We start from the raw sequence: 24,668 nt of genomic DNA on the forward strand, positions 1-24,668 counted from the left end.
AGTGTTCAAGGCCAGGTTGGATGGGGCTTTGAGCAACCTGGTCTGGTGGAAGATGTCCCTGTTCATGGCAGGCGGGTTGGAACCAGATGGTCTTCAAGGTTCCTTCCAACCCAAACCATTCTATGATTCTATGATTCTATCAGTAAGTGGTGTTACTGGGACCCCTAGTCTGCGGTCCCAACTGTGCCCTTACTGGGGGCAGACTGGTGCCGAGTTCAGGCAGCAGCGGATTTGCACCGAAAGCAGGCAGATGTAGGCGAGACATACGGCAGAAACCCTCTGCGGTGGGGGCGGCGCCGCACTGGGACACGCTGCCCCTCCCCGGGCTGCCCCCTCCCCCCCCTGTGACGCGGGCGCCGGGGCGGGCGGAACCCGCGCGCGGGGGAACGGTTCCCAGCGCCGCGTGTTGCCGGCCGGCGGCGGCGGCGGCGGGCGCGGGGCGGCGGCGGCGGCCGCCTTCTTCCTGCTGGCGGCGCGGGGCCGGGGCATCGCGGGGCCGGGCGCCTCCTCCCCTCTCCTCCGCTCCCCATGGCCGGGAACTTCTGGCAGAGCTCGCACTAGTGGGTGCCGCGGGGCGGGGGGGCCGCGGGCCGCCGCCGCCGCGCTCGGTCCATTCATTGCCGGGCCGGGGCCGGGGCGGGCGGAGCGGCGGGGCCTGCTCGGCGCGGAGCCCCGTCGGGTGCGAGAGCAGCCGCGGCCGCCGCGGGGGCCTGGCGTGGCGGTGGCTGCGGAAGCGTCGGGGCTTCCCGGGAGCGGGGCCGCGGTGCCGGGGCCTGAGGCGGAGGGGCGCGGGCAGGGGCAGCCCCCCGCCGGGCGTGCCGAGCGCGTCGAGGTTTACCTGGTGCCCGTGACGTACCGACCGTAACGTCGGCCTTGCCGGTGGCGGGCGGGGCCTGGGAGCTGTGTCGTTGGCTCCAGGTAAAGGCCGCTCTCAGTCCCTGCGAGCAGCTGGGTTGTTGGGGTTTTTTTTTCAGATATCTGAACTTTGAAAAGCCCGGGGAGCGTTTGCTTGGGAAGGTTGTGTGGGGCTTGGCTAGAGGTCCAGCGCCCCTTAGTCCCGAGCCTCAGTCCACGGCCCGGCTGTGCGGGAGACGCTGGGTGCGATGCTGGCAAAGAGTTGCTGAGATGATTTTCCCTTCCTGTAGTTTGCAATGGATTTTGGATAAACAAGATCTGCTGAAGGAGCGCCAGAAAGACTTGAAATTTCTGACTGAAGAGGAATATTGGAAGCTACAGATATTTTTTACTAATGGTAAAGCCGTTTTATTTTTATTGCTGCCGTAAAGTCGGTAGAGTGCCGTGCCTAAACACAAGTAGGAGTTGCTTAGAGAATGTAATGTGTTCGTTGTGATACTACGTATACTGCCACAACCCATTTTCACAAAGAACTGGAAGATCAGTAACATTGGCATTCACTAGCTGTATTAACACAATCTTAGGACATCTAACAAGCAAATTAGCTGCATATATAACCTTTTAACCTGTGATGGGACAAACCACAGTACATTTTCTTATTTTTGAGAGATTCTTGCCAAAAACGTAAAAGGAGGAGCAGCAAGCAGAAACTGCTGAGCTAGCATACGAAAGGCCCAGTGTCAAGCGTTAATACTTAAACGGGGCTTTTGGTGGGCTGTTAGGCAGTGGTAGGCATTTCTAGCTGAGCTGCGCAGTCCTATTAACCAGCAAAACTTGGAAGCTTGTCATTTGTGTTCAGTTACGTTCGTTGAAACCTGCACCACAGCCCGCGTCCTGCCTTGTGGCTGGTTGCCCGGCAGCGGGTGGCTCTCAAACTGTCTCCAAGTTTCTGAGAGCTGTTGGCAGGCAGCCTGTTCTCCCAAAGAGTCTGGGACTTGTGTGTGAAGTTACCTAAGACTTACTTGATCCTGCAAAGCATTTAACCGTATGAATGACCACGCTGGAGCAGATCAGATTACGCAGACACTTAAAACTCTTTTCTGTGCAATTGTTCAGCATTTAAAAAAAATCTCCCTAGGCAAAGGATGTTGCTAAGTAGTAATTTGTTGGTGGGCAGCTCTTTAAAGGTTTTGCACAGCAGTCCTCTAAAGTACAGAATGTTTGTTTTTGCAGCTATCTGGCCAGACATGAGACAGAGAAGTTAAGCGACTTTCCCAAGGCCACTGGAAGATCTTATATCACTGCTGGAACGGTATCTGTGAAAGATACTTATCCCAGCTTCTCTCTTAGCTATTTTTATAAGAATTGTGTGTGCTGCAGATTGCTGTGGATACATCTGTGTTATCACTTCTATGGCACCGGGAAATCAAGCTAGCAGTGATTTACCTGTTCGATCAATTCCTGAAATTCCTTGAGGTTAAACCAAAGTGTCGTAGCTTCATTATGCCAAAGGAGGAAACGGGGTACTGGTATTTCTAAGACTGTGTTTCTGTGCTGTCTTTCACTAGCATTAATTTGAATTATGAAATACTCTTTCAAAAATGTTTCACTTCAGTGTTTTTCTTGAGTAAACACAGATTTACAAAGTAGGCGAGGTGGTTTCCGTTTGTGGTTCTTGGGCTTCTTGTCCTTGGCACTGCTTGCCTCCCCTGAAGGTGCAGTGTGTGACCTGCGGCAGCCAGAGGATGTCTCTGCCAGCATCTCCCTTGTGCGCGTACGAGCACGGCCTGTCCTGGAGGAGAGCGTGGGGCTGGGGCTGGGCTTCCACCCTTTCTGTAGCAGAGAGAGGTGCCTTCGCGGGGAGGACAGTCAGGGGCTGCTCTGTGCTGGTGGGAGCTCGGGCAGAGCTTGCCGTGTTCAAGCCCTTGATGTGTGCTGTATCATCACCTGCCTCTGAACAGGCACCCTGCTTTGGGTTTATGGGGCCTCCCCCTCCTCTCTCCTGCCTCCTGCGTGACCTGGGTAGGGATACGACTCTCGGCCACGGCTTGTCTCGTTCGGCATGTGTCTGCCCGGGAGATGGCTGTTCGCTGAAGCAACCGAAAAATTGCCTGGAGAGAGGCAGTTTCCTGCTGCCTCCTCGTTGGAAAACAAGTGCAATAGATCACTGAGTGATTGTACAGCCATGCATCACTACCCGGAATGTTAATAGTGTAGAGAAGGAAAACGATAGTCTTCTAAAGTAGTTCAAAAAAGGAAATTGGTGTTGCTTTCTCTCTGTGGATCACCAAGTCTTAATAGAGTTTTTGGTTGAAAAGCGCATTAGTTGATTTCCCTTTCTGGTTTAGGGCAGAAGCTGTAATGTTTGTGTTACAGGCTACTCAGGGTATTCGGATTTAAAACTATTTTTCTTTTAAAAAACCCCACTGAAAACACTCATTTTGTAAACGTAAGGGAATAAATAATCCAATAGTTTATTTTAAAATATTAAAAAAATTAATTACAAGTGTTGGACTTCTTCCCAGCATGTACAAGCTTCCATTTCATTAAGTCTCTCTAGGCTCCAGTCCATTTTTTTCCCTAAACCACACTTGATTTTTCTCTTGACAGCAGATGGCCTAACTGTTCCTGAAAATCCCATGGGAGAGAGAAACATATTTGGAGAATTCTGTTTAGCTTAATATTTGTTTTTTTCTGATGCCCTAGTAGGAAGACAGCTTTGTAGCCCCATGGTCAAATCAAAGGGAAAAATCCTTTCAGACCTCCCAAGATATGCTGATAAATATTTTAATATTTGTACAGACATTGCATACCAGGCGTAACCTCCTTTCTGGCAGCATCGCTTGTCCTAGTGTCACTGGCAAGCTAGTCTCAGTTTGGCATTCTTCTTTTTAGGAAAAGAGGGATGTGACACGGACAGGGACTCAGTGTTGCTTTGGGTCATCATAGTGGGCGACAAAGTAGTTACCCTTTCCTGGGGGGGGAGGAAAAAATGTTGCCAATCATCAGTGCTGTTCAGGGTGGTTTTCTCCTTTTTGCCTACATTCAGCCCTTTCCTAGCCAACAACGTCATTGATATTTGCATGTTTTAAAATACTGTGATGTTCATTAAGAGTGAGTGTAGGTTGTACCCTGACTGTTCCCAGGGATGCAGGGTGAGAGCACGGGGAAAAAAAAAAAAAAAACGGGGCTTGTGTGCTTGAGTAGAGACTAAGAATTCAGCGATGATTGATAACAGAGTTGTTTGCGTTTCCCATCCGTGGTCACTGTCTTGAGGTTGCTGTACATATTTTAAATCTATACTTAGGTGTATTTTAAATTATTGTTTTGGACATTTCTGGTGAGGGAGGAAAAAAAGAAGAGCCTTGCCTTGCTCAGAATAACGGCTGCGAAGAAGTATGGGAAAAATAACGAGTAACAACCTTATGTTTTGTTCTGGCATTCTCTGTATCCAACCCCTGCTCTTAATCCTGGCTTGATGCTTCTAATTTGCTTGGCACCTTTCCTTTGCCTGGGAGGCCAAACAAGAGCTACCTGCACAGATGACACCAGGGTTGTTTCTTGGCCAGCTGGCAGAGGACCACCGTGACGGAGCAGCTGACTGCATCCTCTGGTCGCCCACCCCCTCTCCCTAGACTAAGTATGTCATTTTTTTAATACCTGCTGCCTCTGCCAAATTTGATGACCATCTTTGTGTTGGCAGCTTTAGTTGTTTGAAAAAAAAAAAAAATCCATTCTGCATGGCTCTGAAAAGCGGTAGACTTAAAATACAAGTCTTTGAATTTGTCTTGCTCTCAAATGGAATACCCAAGCTCCACCATTCTGAGATTTGTGTTGTCATCTTCTTAAAGGTCACACTCACTTCATACATGGCGAAGTCAAATTACCTTTCCCTTTTAAAAGGTGTCCACAAGCTTCAGGATGCAGTGCTGCTTCTTCACCTGCAGGTTTGTAGGTTTACAGCAACATGTTGTCTCACCGCAGGGACGTATTTGAACTGAGGGAGAAGACTGCGCTGCTGCTCCTTGCAGTCCCCAGCACTAGTCGTATTTTGAGATCTTTTGCTGTTTGGTGTCAAATTGTTGTAAAAACTCAACTCAAGCTTTTGTTCGTGTTTTTTTTTTTAAGTTATCCAGGCTTTAGGTGAACATCTTAAATTAAGACAACAAGTTATTGCCACTGCTACAGTCTACTTCAAGAGATTCTATGCCAGGTAGGACTGTTTACTATGATGGTACAAGAATAAATCATTTCCTAGGCACGTTTTGGTGGCCCTTTTAAAATGCAGTTCTGTGTTAAAAACAGTGCCACTTTTGTTTTCTGGATGGTATAAAGCTTTTATGCTAGTACAGTTAACTTAAGCTTTGCTTTTTCAAAAGGAAGTGTGGTGCTCTTAATGGATTAATCGTTCTACGTGTATGAAACAACACATTATAATTTTGTTATAACATTTCAGATATTCGCTAAAAAGTATAGATCCAGTATTAATGGCTCCTACGTGTGTGTTTTTGGCATCCAAAGTAGAGGTATGAAGTATTACAATTTTTTAATGTAAAATTTTGTGATGTATGAAAGAGAAAAAAAGTTTAGGACTTTTAAATTTTTTTGTCATTCTTCATGCTTTGTGGGTTGAAACCTTCTCTTTTTGTATGGATTTCTATAGCAATTTAAGAAAAGGAGACGGAGAAGGCCTTCAAATGTGTTATTTAGTATTTGATCTTTCACAGTTTTGTCTGAATTACTAACCCTGAATGGCCTCTGGAAATTGGAGAGAGTACTTTAAATGACTGTTTCACTGTGATACAGTGTTTACATATCGACATACAGTATATCTTAAATGGTGTAATGTCTCCTTTCTGGTGTGTTTCTCCTTATTTATGTTTACTCAAACTTTCAAACATAATTTGAAATTTTTTCCTAGTTATCCTTTTCCCTTTCATGTAGTGGGGGATCCTCAGAGTTTACCACACTTTCATTACTTGAATTAAAAGTATGTTGTAGCTCATACGCTGTCTTTGAGAAATTATCATAAGGAACTGACCCACTAAGGACAGTGGTGAGAAGGCTCCGTGCCTGCACCGTTAGCAGTCCACTTTGAAGGTGGCTAAGAGTCAGCATCAGTTGGCTGCTGCTTTTAGTCCTCTGTAATGCAAGAAGCTTTTCAACTGCTTGAGAAGTGTCTGCATAATGGCAAAAAATCAAGCTGGACAATTTGTGGTATGTCAGCACTGATGAATTTTACAGGAGGAACTAAAATGCGTAGTGAGTGGCAGAAGCAGTCCTGCTAAACCAGTGTCGACATGCGATACTGTTGTCTGTACAAATCCTGTGATACCTTCCAGTGCGTGGAAGAGATGAAGGAAAGGAGAAAGACGCAAAGTATTGGAGAGAGTATTTTTTTTTGTCAGCCTGTTAATTAAGCCTTTAAGAAAGTACAGACATAGATTGTATATGTACAGATATACCTTGTCTTTTAGAATAAATACAAGAAGTCCGTGCAGCCTTCCTTACACTAAAGCTTCTGCAGCTCTAGAGGACAGCTGTAGCAGTAATGGTTCAGCTACACACTTCTTCGAAATAACACTGTATACAGAAAACTTTCAGCTTGCTGACTGTCACAGCAGAGGAGCTAAGGCTTCGTGGAAACGTAATTAAAAAAAGTAGTTAATGGCAGGTTTCAGAAGGCAGTTTTCTCTCCGAGTGGGTTAAGGAAAAACAAGGTAGCTTGATGAAGCCCTGTTGTCTATTTCATCTGTAGACTGTTAGCCAGTGGAGCTTTTGTGGCTTTAGTACCTTTCATAAATGTTTACTGTTCCTCACAACTCAAACAACAAAGTAACCAATTGAAAAAAAAAACTCTTTACCTAAGAGTTTACCCTGTTCACCTTAAGAAAAAAGAAAAAAAGATAAAGGGGTGGTGGGGGGGAAAGAAATACTACATAAAGAAGCCCAGTTTAGTAAGAGGCCGTTACTTCAATTTGATAACAACGTGAGCATATGGCCTTTCAGGTGGTTCACCTCATTTACCATTCTTTTTCTGCAGGAGTTTGGTGTTGTTTCAAATACAAGGTTGATTTCTGCTGCTACTTCTGTATGTAAGTATTGGTGATTTTTGTTGTACTGTAGTTGGGTATCTCCTCAGGGAGATCAGACGTTTTCTTTCTTTGCTTGTTTTTAAAAAAGATAGCTTTTTATCAAGTCATGAGGGGGCTTACATGTTGACTGCTAGGAGCCAGTTAAAGCCATTTAGAATAAATAACTTCTGTTTCTAAATGCAGAAACAGAAGAGTCCTTTCTGTATTAGTTTTGGTTGATTGTGGATGGAACTTACAAGTGTAAATAAAACCAAAGTAATAAAATTAAACTATTGAGATTTATAAATAGTCTCAAGTAATAAATTGAATTCTGAACTACTCAAAGATAGAATTGGAAACTTAGGGCTTTATTTGTCTGTTTTATAAAACGTATGAGTCCATGGAAGTACCTGTTTTCAGAATTTTTGGTAAGCTGTATACCTTCTAATATTTTTGAATCCTTTTTTCCCCCCATCATAAAATTAGTCTTTGCACATGGTATTTATTTCTAAAAATGCATTTTAGAACCTATATGTTGTTCACAAATAAATGCAATAAAATCACACCATAGTTACTTAATTCTCTGTCTTTCCCCCTTGCCTTATGTTTCCCAGTTGCTGTAACTTGCATCTCATCCATGAAGGTCTTAAAGTGATGGCTTCCTTAACTGAATGCTGTAATTTGACCCAGAAAGTCCAGCTGCTCTCAATAGGCAGTTCCTGGCTGTGCTCTTCAAAGTGTAGGTCAGCGATTTCAAAATCCCTCCTAGCCATTGAGGGGACAGGGACTGGCTGTGTCGGCAGCCTCCGCGTGCAGTAAGTGTATCAGTCCGTGGGGCTGGCCGTGTGACAGTTCCACTGAAACGCGTCTTCAGTGCCAGCATGACCAAGACCAGTACAGGATTTAGCAAGAGCAGTTGCTATTTTTACATCAGCGGCGTCTCAAAGCATATATCTATGTGGCAGTTTTCATGCATCAGTGAGATGGTTAGGTGGATTTTGGTAAATATGCGTAGTTGATTTCACTTGGACTTCTAGTCCTGAGCTGTGCTGTTTCTGAAAATCCCAAGTCTCAGAATCCTGCAGAAGATTTCACCCGCAGTTCTTCCTTCAGACCTAGAAGGCCTGCCTTCCCCGATCTTCTCTGGAGATATTCAAGACCCGCCTGGACAAGGTCCTGTGCAGCCTGCTGTAGGTGACCCTGCTTCAGCAGGGGGGTTGGACTAGATGACCCACAGAGGTCCCTTTCAACCCCTACCATTCTGTGATAAGTACTCTGCATTTCATGGAAGTGGGGACAAAAAGCAACAGGCTTTCTCCTCAGGCTTATGTCTTTTATTCTGCCTGGTCTTCCTTTGCCAGAGTTGCTTGGGTAGCACACAGCAGTTTTTTTGGAGGCCTTCATACAAAAGGCAAAAAAAGATGAGGCGAGACAAGTAGAAGAAAGCTAACAGGGCTGACTAACATGATAGTGGTCGGTGGAAAAGCTGCGTTTGCTTTTAGTTAGGTAGAAGCAAGAAGATAGTAACACATGCTTCCTTTGTAAGGAAGATAATCTCAGACTGATTTCTGGCAACCTCTTCCATAGCTTTTCACTCTGTTTCCACAGCTCACTAAAAGGACAGCTCCACATGGTTTTGTCTGTAGCTTGCTTTGTGGGAAAAATGTTTTGTTCCCCTGTTTCCCCCTTAGAGTGGTTTGTTTTTTTTCTATGTATCTCTTCAGTTTGCATGCTTACCTTTTTATTAGTTCTTCTTTTTGTTCAAATAATTAAAATTTCCAACCAGTAGACTAGTCTTATTGTCCTGCAGCAAATTTTCTGGCAAAGTCCACCATAGGTCTAAATGTTGAAGTCTTTAGTCCAGAGGACTGATGCTACCTTTTCATCAAAGTGAATGGTGTACTGATGTTGTGGAAGTAGTATCAATTTGTAATATGCTGTCTGTCGTTAATATAAGGAATATTGTCCACTTCCAGGATGCTAAAAGTTGCCTGTTTTCCCTTGGAGGACAGAGACTTAAAATAGATTTTTAAATGTTTCACTTGTAGAAATCTCAAATCCACATCCTCAAGTGTCCTTAAGTTTTTCTTTGCTTAATGTTCTCATATGAGATGACTGTTCTTGCAACTTCACATAGTTCTTAACAGTGCACTATTTGTACCTGTTGTCCTTGTAAAATGTTGAGGATAGTTAGGTATCTAAATCAGGGATCATCATAAGCTAGAAACTGAGGATATATTTGAATATTCTATTGGAGGCAAGTGTCTTGAATCATATCATACGCCTAAGCAGATGCTTAGGTGTCTCTCTCAAGAAGAGAAACACCCTTGAAGTGTTCACACCAGTGCCTAGGACATTGATCTGCAGTGTGGCGAATTGACTTCATGTTTGGATTTTGGATACGCAAAAACCAGGCTCAAATTCATCATGGACGTACAAGATCTCTTGGCTGAGCTCCCTTACCTTGCCCTCGGTGTTGCTTTTCTAAGACTTCATTACGTGATTTCACATCTTGCATGTTGAAGGATCAAGTCTATGTGAAAAATGCCATGCGAAAATTCCATTTGGATTTAGTGTTGGAATTGAGATTCTGAAGAGGTCACCAGATTTGGAGTGACATTGGTAGGTAGACAGCTCTGTGAATGGTAACCTGTGTGAAGTGAGGTGCCCATAAGCTAGTTGGTGGTTAACCAGAAGATTTAACAGTGCCCGAAGCAGCAGACAAGTGTCTGGCTGAGTACCTGTGCAAATCCGCATTTCAGGTCTATTTCTCTTTCCCTTTCAGGATCTTAAATCTTGTAACTTGACTTTTCTCTTTCATATACAAGCCTGTTGTGCTGCAAGCAGCTGTGCTGCCAAATGGATTTCAAGGGCTATGTACAGATGAATTGATAGAAAGGGAAAAAACTACAAGTGTCAATTACATAATTTTTAACACACTGATTTCTCTTTACTGTAGTGAAAACTAGGTTTTCGTATGCCTTTCCGAAGGAGTTTCCTTATAGGATGAACCATGTAAGTATGCTCTTCAAAATGCAACTTGATCAAATAAACTAAAAGACAAATAATTGTTAGCAGGCAATCCTGTCTCTTAAATTCTAAGAAATAAATATTTTCATACTCATATGTCAGGCTGCTCATAATTAGTTTTGAATAGATTATTGGGAAAGTTATTTTTTTTTAAAGTAATAAATCTTATATAACCTGCTTTCCTGAATTTGTTGGCTAGAATGCTGTAAAGAGAAGTGACGTGACTGGGTGACTGAAATAGTAGTTTTTATACATTGTGATGATAAAAGAGATTTAGCTTTTTTTGAATGCTTTTGTTTACAGATAGATTGCTCCAGGGAAGGTGAATAGCCCTTGCACCTGGGGTGCTTCCAAGCTTGCACACAGGATCAGTTGGCTTAGAGACAGCAGTTTTTGCCTGTAAAATGTAATGGCTTTTGAAAAACAATTTTTATTTATTATTTAAAATTTAGATTTACCACTGGTTTTCAAGGCGTTCCCAGGCACAATGCTGAGACATTTTGTGGTGTTTCTTGAAACCAGTTTTGACCTGTGCTGTAGTATTTTGAAAGTTAGATCTAATTATTTTTAGATTGACTGTGACAAATACTGCATTTTTGTTGGTTTGCTTTTCACCTAATCTAGAAAGCCAAATGATATACCAGAATATAAAATATCGAAGACCTTGCAATAAAACTGCACTGCTATTTTACAGATAAAGGCAAATGGAAATCTATTTTGGAGTACTGCTTTCCTATAGCCAAAGCAGTCCAGTCTTTTCCTTGATATCGCTAATACATCACCATCTCTATGGAAAATGAGAGCTGATTTAATTGCTACAATTGGACAGAATATTTCACGTGAAATGAAATCTGAGAAGACTTGGAAAGGCTCTTTGGCACGTTAGTGGCCTGATGAAGAGGCTCTAATTCTACAAAAGGACTTCTCTATTGCTGTTAAGTTTATACACTGGGAACAATTTGCTGCTGCCAGATGTTGAAATAAATCAGACAAGTACTGCCAGTGAAGTAGTCTTGCATAGTAAACTTGATCCAGAAAGTTTAAATGCATTGTTACTATGACTGGAGTTAAGTTATAATGGTGGTAAGGCAATGGCTAATAATAGTTTGATTTTTGTTTGGTTTTGTAGTTTCAGATGAAATGCATTTAGGACTCTTGGAAATATGTGTTGAGAATTCCTGCACATTCATGGTGTGAAACTGGATGCCAGTTGATTCTTTCTGCTGTCTGAAACATGCTGCTGTTTAACTGTGATTTTACTTCTTTGCAGATACTAGAATGTGAATTCTATCTCTTAGAATTAATGGTAGGTGGGTTTTTTTGATCGTCTGCGTTTTTCTCTTTTTTTACTATTGCCCCAGTTTACTTTTTACTCATGAAGAGTATTTTGAAATTTGTACTATGAAGTATGCATTATGCTGTCTTTTTTTTTTTTTTCACCGCTCTGATTTTAGAATGATGTCCATGCAGGTCTAACACATTTTCAGCAGAATGCTGTAACTACTGTGCTGTCATCTAGGCAGAGTAGGGGCATTCTCACCTCCTTGTGTTGAAGCTGGACAGAAAGAGGGCAGAGTGCGGGAGCGGTGGGGACAGGAGGTGTACGGCTCTGCATCCTGGTGGTCAGAGCACTGTTGGGAGGGGTGAAGCTGAAGTTCTGTTTCCAGAACTGCTTCTGTTTTAAAAAGCAAGGTAACTGCAGAGACTAGGATCTCTGTTGTTATTTCCCCAGATGAACGGCCAGGCAAGAGCATAAAGAGTTGTTATTCTTTCTGTGCCCTCTTCTTGCCTGGAAGAATCTGGACCTATACATGTTACGTTCCAGCTTCAGCAGAAGGTGTGGGTAGTATCCCACTCAGGCTAGTCTGTAACCTGATAATTAGAGTAATCTAAAAAGTGAGACGCTGGTTTGAATCCTGTGGGGAAGAAACTGAATTCAGGGCCTCCCGTTTTGTGAGACGGTGCTGGAAGTCTTAGGCTGTTGGATGAAAGGAGCGCAACATCACATTTTCTTTCAGGCACTTTCAAAGGAAGGAGCTGTACCTGCTTTTTGTGGGGGTTGCTATCCCGTTGCTGCGTTTTCTAGGGCAGCTGAAAGGATGCAGCCCAGGCTTCTTAGGGGGCTTAGGTGAAGTGGAGCCTAATTTCTGCACGTTGGTTGGGCTTGGGTGGGCTAGGCACCGAGCCTGCTGTACTGGAGTAGTTCTGTTCAAGTGCAGAGAAAAGGAGAGAGAAGCCAGGGAGGAGTCTGGTGAGTTAGGGAGCAGCTGAGAGGATATCTTTTGAGAACAGGACACAGAGGAGGTCGGGTCAAAGTTTTTGTTTGTGCCTACAGTTGCCATAACCCCTTTTTAGATACCCTGTTTAGATTTAGTTCTTGATACCTCTGCTATACACCACAGTAAGTCCTGAGTTTTCTATACGGGAGTTTTATCACAAGTCACTGCATTTACAAGAAGTTACATTTTGGGGATTAACTTACATTGCAGAGCGTGCTGGAAAAATATAGCATGTACAGTAACTGTGTGTCACTTCAGCATTCAGCACATGAAACTTAATGCAGCTTTTCCATACAGTATCCATACAGCTGGCTGCTTTCAGCGACAGGGTTATTTATTCCTTCTTGTTTACACCAACCTGGGCCTGAAAAGAGGGGATTTGAGAGCGATGGATTTTTTTTGTTCCTTTCCTTCCAAACCAGTGTGAATTATTTTGGCATGCTTTCCATGTATGGTATTTAGTGACAGACTGTTTTCTGGCAGTGTTTTGTATTTCCAAGTGGGAATTACGGGTTTGTAAGCAAATGAGGTTTCAGTGTGCTGCAGATGTGGCTTTCTCTGTCTCTTGGGGGAAGGACATTGACAGACTGGCAACCATGCTATGTAATGGTATTCTAGAGAGAGCACTGCCCTCATTAAAGCAGAGTTAGGTGTCAGAATGCTACTTAAAAAAAAATAAATCAGTAATTGACTTGTAAACCAAATGTTTTTAATACGAACTGACAACATATTCTGTATTGTAATCTAACTTTTATCCTGTTGACATTTTTCCTAGGACTGCTGTTTGATAGTATATCATCCTTATAGACCTTTGCTCCAATATGTGCAAGATATGGGTCAAGAAGATATGCTGCTACCTCTTGCATGGTAATGACGGCTGTGGTTAACAAGAGTGCCTCCTTTCAGCACGAAAGTGTGTATTGAACAGTTATGCTTCCAAAGTGGTTAAGCAAAAGTGGGCTTAGCCATATTTGAATACAAAGGGTGCCCTAGTTAACCTGTGCAGGTATACATCCCTGACTTAGCTTATTCTGTCTTTAACCCTGTAATGATTTTACTTTGCAGTGGTCAAATTTTTATTTTTAGACCAGCTCTAATAGCACAGTTTTTGTACTACTGAGTGGTGACTATGAGTAGAGGTAATCTTCTATCAGCTTCGGCTTTCTGCTGTATCTCGTCGTAGAGGCAGAAGCAGGATATAGGGTTTTTTAGGTGTGTTAGCAGAACCCTTATTCATGAACTGTTTCTCAAATACAGAAAGACAGTAAAATACTACTTTTATGCTTGCCCTTACTTATTTTTGAAACAGGGATAATTATTTTGTGGTATGCGTCAACACCCTCTGCAGAAGGACGTTTATGGTACTATAATAGCTCTTCCAAATAAACTTCTGCTGTGACTACAAGGAAAAACATGAAAGGCTTTTAAGAGATTTTTACTAGGGAAGAGATTTCTTCCCTTGCTGTTTTGCCCTGCAGCCTCACTGCTTCTCCTGTCTGGAAAACTGACAAAATACTTATAAGCCAACAGCAGGTTTTGAAGTCATACAGTCTAAAGGTGAATAGGATAATACTTACAAGTTCTTTTTTGCACAGGAGGATAGTGAATGACACATATAGAACTGATCTTTGTCTGCTGTACCCTCCTTTCATGATAGCTCTAGGTAAGTAACACAAGTAATGCCTCTTGTCATGTTTAAACAGATGTATTCTGTGCGCTGTCCATCAACGGCCATTGCTTAGAGTGCCCTCACAAGGTGCTTCGGTTTGCGTTTCACACAGTACTGGCAGTGTAACCTTGCAGCTTAAAAAGCCTGGAAGAAAAATCAGATGATTAATTCCGAATTTTCTCTGTTGAACTGTATAGTGTTTATAAAAATCAGAATATTTCTAACTGTATCACGAGGGGATCTTTGTTCAGTATCACCTGATCTTTGCAGCTTGCCTACACGTGGCCTGTGTTGTCCAGCAGAAGGATGCAAGGCAGTGGTTTGCTGAGCTATCAGTCGATATGGAAAAGGTACGCTGGCTTTAATTCCTGCCACCTGTTACGGGCTGACCAGAAACGGCAGTTGTGGTTATAAAACTGCTGTATTGCATGTCTGCATTACGGATTTGACCTTCATTCAGTGATCATATGTTAGGCGCTGTTGAAATTGGGTAGAGCTCTCGGAGAGGGAGACAGTGTCAGGTCGTTCGGTTATCACCCTGCTCTGAAAGTCAAGACAGAACCATTGCATAGCAGCAGAGTGTTGCTGGCATTGCCATTTTTCAGGTAGAGATGTAAACCCAATATTCTTTGCATTTTTTGCCAGAAAAAGAATTCCCAGTGTTTTTTCATCATTCAAGATCACCAGCACGAGTTTGACTTTTAAATTCTAGTGCATGTGATTTTCTGATTCACCTTTCAGCATCGTGCCTACATACTGTTCTCATTTTCTCTCTATAAATACATGTAGTATAGCAGAGTGTAAAACATTTTTGACACTTTCAGATGACCAGGACTGTGACTTCAGTCAGTGTTAAACAGGGGCACACCAAGATCAGTCAGTTGAGTTCCCTGCTATTGCAAATTCCGTGTCAAATAACCCCCTTTATATATTTATCAAGTTCCAAGGTGCATTTCTTCTCATACCAATAACGTTCTTCATCTTCACTAGTTCTTTTTACTTTTTAGGTTGACTTCTTTAACCTTTGTTAAGCTCCAGCAAGCAGGTCAAACTAGTACTTATACTCCTTACCACACTGTTTGACTCTGCATGTATTTTTTTAGTCCATCTTTTTTGAGACTGAATGTCTGGAATTAAATAGCATATTATGGATGAGACGTACCATTGCCCTCTGTGCCCTCAGTATTACCCTTTATCCCACTGATGATATCCTGGCATTGTATTTGTATTCCAGGATTTGTCTTCACATTCAAGCACAGTGTGAATGCTGTGCTCTGCGCAGCAAGAGCTCTGTGAATTATGCTGTCATGCATGTAAAAGCAGAGTGATAATAAATTGGCAGCAGAGGAGAACCAACCCATATTTGACAGATAAGCTTGACCATAAGCTTGGTACTGAACATATCTGAGGGTTTACGTGTCTTGGTTCTCATGCCGGTGATACAATCTAAGCTTGATTTTTTTTAATTTTTTTTTTTTTTTTACATTAACACCATGGACCTCTTAGCCAACTATGACTTTTGTTTCAAGGATGGATGTTGTGCTTGTACTTAATCAAAGTCCATGCATTAAAAAGAAGAAAGAAGTCTACTCTATTAATTTAGAGAATGATGAAACAAATTATGAACCAAACATCATCCACCTTTTATATAGAATATTGTACTAGAAATTTAATAGGAAATGAAGGTAGTTGAGGTGCAGTAGATAGAAAGTGTCCAGACTGGTAGAGAATGCTTACACTTCCAGAAGTGGAATATGAACGTTCAACAGTTCTTACTCTATGTATATAAGAATACATAAGAACAAAATAAAAAAATGAGAAGAATATAATAAGAATAAGAAGTATTTAGAAACTCCTTGGCTCTTTATTTCTTGGAAGGAAGGAATTCAGACCAATGTTGTGTGGTTTTGGGCTTTTTTTTTTTCCTACACTGTGCCTCTGATGTGTATAGAGCGTTGATAATCATCAGCTACTGTGTCAGTTATCCATGGTCATCTGGCTGCAGTCAGGCTGCCAGGTGTCCGTACTGTCCCAGTAGCGTAGTTTTAAGCTGTGGCAGTAGTTATAAATAAATAAAAAGCTGTTTGGCTTGCAGGGGAGGAGAAGTGGTATATGCAGTTGAATGGGAGGGAAAGTATTCTGTTCAGGTGTCCATTCACAATTAAATAAAAAAACTAATTGTAGAAATGGTTGATTGCCAGACCAGATTAAATGTGAGACAGCTCTGTTTATAACATGAAAATCATGCTGCGTAATTTCTGTTTGGTGCATGTTTAATTAGTTACATGCTTAAACTAACTATGACAAAGATAAAATCAGTATTGGGTCTGACCTTAGGATCTCTTTTCTTTCTAATCAGATTTTAGAAATAATCAGGGTTATTCTGAAGCTGTATGAGCAGTGGAAGAACTTTGATGAGAGGAAAGAGATGGCTACTATTCTTAGTAAAATGCCTAAACCAAAACCACCTCCAAACAGGTACTGTACTTCCTTAATATACCTTTCATATGGAAAAACAGGACTACTATTTTAAGAATAAGTAAATGTTTCATTTAAGGTATAGCTTATGTTTTTACAGTGCAGACCTTTCCAGTATAAACAGCCAGTCTGCTCAGGAGCTCGTTGTTTTATGGAGAGCATTAATGTAGTCAGAATATGATCAGTACAGCTCAGCAAACATAAAAAACCGCGGTGTGAGGCTCCGTGGCTGGGCCAGATTCATTGGAACTGGGCCTGCTTGATGTCGTATTTAATTACAGTGATTAAATATCACTGTTGGGAATCTGCACATGCAAATTCCTGTGCACATGCTCATGTAATGTGAACTTTGAAATGTTGACTTCAGAAATAGGTTCAGCAGGCAGCTGCATGGGGCTATGTTGAAATTATTATTCAAATAAATACAGTGAAGTTATTTATGCATGCTGAGAATAGTCTTTGCATTTTTTATGGAACCGAGCAGAGTATCTTCACCTATTTGTGTATATGTTGAAGTATTTTCCTTCAAAAGGTTTTTACTACTTTCAGAATAGTCTTTTTTAATGAAAAAAAAAAGAGAAAAATGCAATATGATGCTTCTTTTTGAAGACACGTGTTGTTTTTTTTTTCTTCCAAACAGTGAAGGAGAACAGGGTCCAAATGGTAGCCAGAACTCTAGTTATAGCCAATCTTAAGACATTCCAAAGAATTTCTTTATGGACCACTTTGACTCAAGACATCCTGGGATCTTTCCTGTGTTCATGAAATGGACAGAAGGTTTTAGTAACATCTGACAAAGAACTTGAAGAACAAGTAGCTTGCTTGTGTCAAGCATTTGGAAAGCTTTTTTTTCTCTAAAACTGCATCATTTTCTCTGACGCTGGAGCAAATGTACTAAGATTTTTTTCAGTGTAAGGAATCAAATGTTAAAACAAGCTGCGAAAGATTAACACTATCCACTCGAAATAAATAGTTCATTACTGGTTTTGTTTGCTTTGAGAAAATTGTAACTTGCCATTGACATGAACTATTTTTAAAGCAACAGTAACCTGAAGCCTAAGTGTAACTGTATTAATGACTTGTGTTGTCTTCATTTTGTTTGTGACTGAAGGAAGATAGTGCACTGTGTGTTAAATCTATTCATTACATTGAGTTTTGTTGATTTTTTTTTTTTTTTAATAAATATGGATTCTGTAACAAGGAACAGAGCAATCCTTCAGAAACAAAGCCCAGAAGAGCCTGAAAAGAACATTGTTACAGTTTTAATGAAAGCTGCAGGAACGAAATTCGGTTCCTTTTTTGGATTAGAAAAATGCTGTTTTACTCAGTAGGTGTACTTGGGTGTTTTTGCCATGAAGCGTAGTAGCCCAGCTTACCAGAGAAGTGCAATATGTATAGTGATTCTGCAGTTTTCTTAAACATTTCAAGTGTTAGGAATTAAAAAAACCCAACATACTATGATTTTTTGTTTTGCAAGTAAATGTACTGTATAGTACAATAGTTCACATCAAGTACAAATCTGGATATGATTGCTATTTTTTAAGGTGGATTTTTTTGTACAAAAGATATACACTGTTAGTCTGCCTCCACTGTTAGTGTGAATTTGTGTGGTTCATTAGAGAGTTTATTTAAGAGGCTCAAGCTTTCAGTGAGCTCCATACTGGCTAATTTAAATTGTGATGTTAGGAGCAACTGTTTAGAATAAATGAAATGGGATTCCTTGGTGAACTGTGTGCTGGAGAAAATGAGATTCCTTTAAACAGCAGGCCATATCCTGTGTTCCTTACTCAGGCAGATATCCCACTGAAGTCAGGAATTGGCCTAAATAGAATTTCTTGATTTTTAGATATCTTTGTTTCTAATTAAATTCTGTACAACATAATTTTGTATTGATAATACTGACTTGCCCAAGTATAAAAATTGAATGATAAAATAAAGTGCAGTAACATTGTTCTCTTTTTTTTTTTCCCTGAAGCAACACATTTCACTGTCTGAAATATTGGAGGGAAATTCTTGAAGACTCTTGCTCTCTGATGTGTCTTGGTTCAAAAAACCTGGCCCCTTAAAAAAGCCCCTGTTTTTGCAAATGCCTGTCTTTGTAGTTGGCTGGTCATTCAGTCAAATGTAACTGCAGCGCGTTTGTATGTTGCCCATTAGGCTGCTGGCATTTATTTCTGTTCAGGTTATTTTCGTAAAACCTTAGGTAAACAAGCCCAAACCACTTTGGTGAGATAGACAATGTATACATTTTGGTCTTTGCAACTTTTGTTGCCATTTGATCCATACCTTTTATAGACACTTGATTGATGAAGTGGAATTTGGCTATTTGCCTTTGTTTCTTGAAGTCTGAAATGTGCTATTTGTAACGTGGACTTGGGGAGTAGAAATAAATCAATGCAACTTGACCACTGTGTGTAGTTCTTAAGCAGCAACTGCTCTTTAGGTAAACATCAGTCTTCTCACATAGACCACATTATCTGCTAAGAAAGCTAATGTTTTGAAATCAGGAATTTCACCCTGTTAATGAAGAATTCTGGCTGGAGTGAATGAAAGTTTTCCTGCTGCTCGGGAGCCTTTGCAGACTTTATTTCACACCTAAATTAGCTATCTGATCTAAACCTCAGAGCTAAAATATCAGGCACTTCTTGATGGTAAATAGAAGTATCTTAACTCATCTCCCTGCTGGGGAGGTGAGGATGGCTTTACCAGCTCCAATTCCATTGTAAATTAGTGAAAGGCAATAAAGTGCAGTCAAAGGAATTGGATTCACTGACGACAGTTATAAAAAGGAAGATGTAAATTGGAACAACAGGAAATGGAACATAAAGTGAATTCCACAGTTTTGATACCAACCAGATAGAAAAAAAAAATTACCTTTACTGTGCTTCATTTCAAAGGAGAGAAATGTGTAAAAATGAGGTATCTCATTAAAAGAGAGGTAGCGGAAAGTCTTCTCAGATGTGGTTACAGGTGACAGCAGAGTGTCAAAGCAAACACGGGCCATCTGTGCCAAAAGACTGAAGGAAAAATCTACAACGAAGCAAACTGAACTGGATCAGACGAGTTACTTAACTCGAAAAGCAAATTATGTCCACATAAGGAAGACACAGAGGAAGACACAGAAAGGATCATCAACTTTGACAGGCTACAAATAGTTCGAGAAACACCTTGCAAAAAACTACTAAGACTAATAAAAACTACTGAAAAATAAAAGTGAGGTATACAGTGGCTTTCCTATTTAAAAAAAAAGCAAAACCAAAAACTCTTCAACTCAAAAAAGACAGCAAAGGTCGAGAAAAATCCTGAGTGGTGTGAAGACTGATAGGTGACAACTGTTCATAATTTCTGACAGAAGAGCAGGAGCATCCAATGAAAACAGTACATGGCAAGTTGCAAAGCAGCAAAGGGCAAGACTTCTTGCGGTGCATTGTTAAACCCAGCGCAGCCTGCTGGGACTGTTGGGAGTTTGTGTTGGAGCTCTGCAAATACACCAAGGCATGCAAAGCCTGAAGGAAGTATCAAAGCACACTGAGTTGTAAATGAGAATCATCTGGGGGTTGTATCAGTACATACTTAGCTATCGCTACATACTTACCCTGTTTTATGCTCTTCCTCCGATGTTTATTACCAGTTGCTGCCAAACAGAAAATAATGGGCTAGACAGATTTTGTTGTGACCCAACATACCTGTTGTTCATTTTTTGTGGCTATGTAGCATTAGGTGTTCCCAGCAAACTTTAATGTAGCTACAAAAGGAAGCATTGGCCATGTGTGACTAAATTGTGACAAAGTTCAGTTGATTAGATCTCCTTGCTTTGTTCATCTATATACTGAAGTTCGGTGGCATGGTCGGTACAGCTAGGCGTGATTAATTACGTGTTTAGCTAAATATTTTCAGTGTGTCTCACATTTTCTATACAATCTGACCTTCATAATCTAGGTCAAAAGGCATCGTTAGCCCTGGTGAGGCCTCGCACAATGCAGCCAACAGCGGGCTTCAGTTCCCCCTCTGACTATGAGCCCACAGCACTGTGAAGCTGACGGTCTAGGGCATGTTAAACAGGCAGAATTAACAGGTCGTAGGATTTGGCTAAATCCAGCAGAACTGTTGGCATCTGTTACGCCTCTTCATCCAGTCTGAAAAAGACCTTTCAAGAGCAAGATGGTGAGAATTGCAGAGTAATTGACCACAACAAGATAACACCCATACTCATCTTGGCATTTTAATTTCATGTTACTCCTATTAATTCATCAGTTAAACTAAACTAGTATTTTGGAAAATAGTCTAAATTCTGGTTCTTAAGTTGGTTGGGGTTTTTTTTTATGGATTGGAAATGAAGCATAGCAATAAGACCGCTAAAAAGTCAATGATACTTTGAGGGAAAGTGCACTCATTACTCACTATTATGACAGCTACACTGCAGGGTCTGTCATTATTAGCAAAGACGAGAGGACAGAAGCGCCTGCAAGATACACGGTCAGGGCAGCACTGCTAACACAGCTGGCTGTGCCAGCTACCGGCGTTCTCTAGAAACAAACCGCTGCGGAGAGACTCTGGGACTTGCCAGAAATAAAATTCTAGTAAGATTAGTTACTCTTCTCTGTTCTCTAAATTTGAGAGGGCCTATTTTTTTAGGTCCTCTTCTCACCATGCAGACTGCACTGTCAGAATGGAAGAGCTGTCGGGTAAGTGCATGTTGCCTGCAATACCGATTAGAGCAGAACCAGAGATTTTAATTCCTTTTTCCAGACATTCTGCAGGGTCCTGAACTTCTGTGCTAGGACTTAAATTTTCTAGAGGTCAAAGCAGTTCACCTTTCCTAGCTCCCCTGAACTGCTAACAGCATTAAAAAACAAACAAACCAACCCTTAAAATGATGACTATGCAAACGTATAGGTGGGGATGGGATGGGTTGGTTTGTTTTTTTAAAGTTTAAGACACGCAAATTAACGTACATAAAAGAAGGGAGTTTATTTGGACACCTCAAATTTTCCAGCCTAAAAATAACATCTCTGTAATAATGACTTCAAATACAGGCAAGTTCTTACTTGATACTAAGCTGCTCAGCGAACAGAAGCTGCTGACTGAATGCTATCGCATTTTGTGCTCAGCAGCAGATCTGTGTATAAAAAAGGATGTACTTTTAAAATAAGGACTCGCACAGCAATTTGAACAGCGAGTATTCTAGCATCAGGTCAGATTCCCTTTGCATTTTCTGACCAGTAGTGAAGTTGTGGCCTTAGAATCACAGAGTACAAACCTAAAAATTTGTACTCTACTTGGACTCTTTCATAACACAGCAACTATTTTAAAACTCCAGCTACACATGAAGTATAATAAATCTGTGCCTAGGGCAGTTACCCCAATTCCACTAGAATATCTGCAGTTTAACTATTCTAAACAAACTACCCAACACAGTTATTTGGGAAAGGATAATTTTATTTCTCCCATAATCATTAGCTGAAACAGTCACAAACTACGCCATACAAAAATCTTAGTAAACATAATAAGCACTTAGTTTCTCTTCACATACTTTCACAAAAAAACAGCCCAAAGTAAAGGCTGAACAACTTTAACATCCTCTGTTCATGTCATACTCTTCAGATACAATTTAAACCAAGCTGTTGACATGTATGGCTATTTAAAGGTGAATGCCTGTTTACATGAGAAAACAGGACTGGACTGTATTCTGGAAGTGGAATGCACATAGTTTGAATGCTAAAACCTACAAATCATCCTGAAGCCTTGGTGGGGCAAGGGCTGGCGTAGTCATCTTCCTTTTTTCTCTGGAGGTTCATGTTTTACCCAATCCTCAAAGCCACCAGCATATTGCTGAACTCTGAAAATATGCAGAAGATACAATGTTAAGAACGACTCTCCTTGAAAAAGTTATCTAAGAGGGCATGGAAAAAAACAATGCAAAAAAAAACCTGAGAAAAAAACCATACAGAAATTCTCCGAAATAAAATACACTTGTACCTGGCTTCAATGAGCCAGATCGACGTTCCTTGTACTCTAATACTGCCTGCTTCCTTGCAGTGTGTTCTGTAACTCACTTCTTCCAAATGACACAATGCTGGAGGTCAGACATCACGGGAGCAGTAGCAGCCGGATCAATGAAAGTTTGCCACTTTCTTTTTTTAAAAAGATGGAACTGACTCACTGCAGTGGGAGATTCACACGTTGTTATGTCTGATACTTCAGATGTCATCAAATAAATGCAGCACACTGATCTTTACTTCCTTGCAAACCTATATGCTCTCTAGAGCTGACATAAGCCTGCACAAAACTAAACTCTGGAAAACAAGAACCCACCAACTCCTTCAATCAGGCAGCACGAAAAACAGGTAATGGAGGATATTTTGCACTTATTAAAACAATATATTTATAAAACAAGGACATGGTTCCATAGTTTTGACTAGAATTAGCAGGGATATTCTAGATAATGAATAGCAGTTCAGCGAAAACAACACCAAACCACCAATTTTTTAGATTCTATCTGCAGTCTTCAAGCCAGCGAGGCACCTTCTGGCACAGGCCTAACAAGTCTGCCAACCAAATGCTGCTTTTGTGTTCACTCTATTGATCTCATTGTCTTTTCAGCTATTGCCTTCTCTGCTTTACTCCTGGCAAACAATCTAATGCCTTATTGAAAGCCATGGCGTACTTTGTCAACAGAGAACTGTGCAGGTATAACTGCAGTTTAACAAGGGGTGTGGTTTCATAAACTGTTTGATCTAATTTAAGACTGTACTTCTACCACAGTGAGCAGTTCTCCCACCTTTCCAATCACCTTGTGCCTCAGGACTGGCGCTTACGAAGCTGTACAAGGAAGCAACGTCCCGGCAAGGGAGCCCTAAGAGGCGGCAGGACCCTTCAGTGGCAGCACGGCCTTGCCGCAGACGGTGTCACCTGCGGCACAGGCGCAGAGCTGCTGAGGGGTTGTTTCACAGGGCGACACACCTCACTTTACTGGAACACCCAAAGGTGTTTTTCAAGGTTCACTGGAGACACAGGATGTATCTAACTCAAATACCAGTCATTTTGTTCGTATTCCACGTTTAAATTTTTACCCTTGCCCACAAGAAGCCGCGTGAGAGTTCTGCTTCATGGTGGAAGGCTGCATTAATCCCACCCTTACGCACGCAAGTCGTACCTGCTGAAACCCAAGGATGTGGCAAAACCAAGCGCCTGTTTACTTCTTTTTCCCGCCAAACAGGAGAAAACCACAGGGTCCGACTTGGCCGGCATCTTTTGATTGTACCGCTCCTTGAACTCCGCCGGGTCCATCTGCAGAGCTTCCACCAACTCACCCACTGGGAAATACACACAAAAAAAGCCTCATTTATTCTCCATCCACAGACAGGCCAACACCGCCAGGCTTCCGTTTCCCCCGGGGGAACGGTTTAGCCCCCGACCATGCTAGCGGCTGCTCAGCACGGCTCCTCTTCGCCCGGTCACCGCCACTTGCCCCCAGACCTGGCCACCGAGCAGAGGGCAGCACCCAAGGTCTCCCCCGGAGCAGCGTCAGTCACTTACGGGGTATGTTGATGGACGCCGGGATTTTGCCGGAGCTCTCGACCTCCCACCTCTCCCGCACGTCTATGTGGAGGACGTCGGTCTTCTTCAGGTCTTTGAGCTCCTGGTAGGACAGGCCGGGCGCCCCCCCGCTGCACAGCCGGCGGCCGGCGGCACCCGCCGCTCCGGGGCCTGCCGCAGGGGCACAGCCCGTGAGCCCGCCGCCGGCCCCGGCCCTCCCGGCCTCCGGGGGGTGGCCATCGCTCCGGATGACGCCTAAAAGTCACTCGGGGCCCCCCCCGGGCGCCGGCAACCCTGCACCCCCCCCCCCCCCCCCGCCACCCCGACCCCCGCCTCACCGGGCGCCGCCGCCCGCCGCCAGCCGCCGCTCGCCGCCCGCAGCGCCAGCGCCGCCCGCCACCAGCCCGCGCCGCCGGCCCCCATCAGCCCGCCTCCGGAGACTGCGTCCGGTGTGCCGCGCCGAGCCGTGCCGCTCCCGCCGCCAGCCGCCCGCCCCGCCGGCAGGGGAGGAGACGGCTCCCCGGGCGGCACCGCCCTCCCCTCAGAGGCGGGGGTTCCCCTCAGAGGCGGCGGCCCGCGGGCCTTGGGCTGGGTTAAAAACGATCATTTTTTTTCTTGTTTTTTTGTTTTTTTTTTCCTCCTTGTGACTCCCCTCAGAGCAGTTCCGGAGAAGCCCCTCGGTGTCACCCCTGAGGAGAGACGGCAGTGTGAGCACCGGCCTGTGCCGCCGTCCCCTCACAGCTG

The 24,668-nt window shown here is 42.6% G+C and overlaps 2 protein-coding genes across 2 annotated transcripts; one reads left to right on the top strand and one right to left on the bottom strand.

The window, feature by feature from the left end:
- Positions 1-442: 442 nt before the first annotated feature.
- On the top strand, positions 443-18,790 carry CCNC (cyclin C). The gene is made up of 12 exons (XM_075414317.1): positions 443-560; positions 1,146-1,252; positions 4,984-5,068; positions 5,312-5,381; positions 6,899-6,950; positions 9,889-9,944; positions 11,230-11,265; positions 13,014-13,105; positions 13,834-13,901; positions 14,178-14,257; positions 16,267-16,385; positions 17,026-18,790. Exons 1-12 carry the CDS (start codon positions 529-531, stop codon positions 17,078-17,080), a joined length of 852 nt encoding a protein of 283 aa, XP_075270432.1. The 5' UTR covers positions 443-528; the 3' UTR covers positions 17,081-18,790.
- Positions 18,791-21,803: 3,013 nt separating this feature from the next.
- TSTD1 (thiosulfate sulfurtransferase like domain containing 1) lies at positions 21,804-24,421 on the bottom strand. Its single transcript, XM_075447242.1, has 4 exons — positions 24,263-24,421; positions 23,925-24,095; positions 23,542-23,701; positions 21,804-22,224 (listed from the first exon to the last, which is right to left on the bottom strand). The coding sequence occupies exons 1-4, from the start codon at positions 24,345-24,347 to the stop codon at positions 22,155-22,157; spliced, it is 486 nt and encodes a 161-aa protein (XP_075303357.1). The 5' UTR covers positions 24,348-24,421; the 3' UTR covers positions 21,804-22,154.
- Between the last annotated feature and the right edge of the window lie 247 nt (positions 24,422-24,668).

This window comes from Opisthocomus hoazin, chromosome 2, assembly GCF_030867145.1.
Source record: "Opisthocomus hoazin isolate bOpiHoa1 chromosome 2, bOpiHoa1.hap1, whole genome shotgun sequence".
NCBI classification, from domain to species: Eukaryota; Metazoa; Chordata; class Aves; order Opisthocomiformes; family Opisthocomidae; genus Opisthocomus; species Opisthocomus hoazin.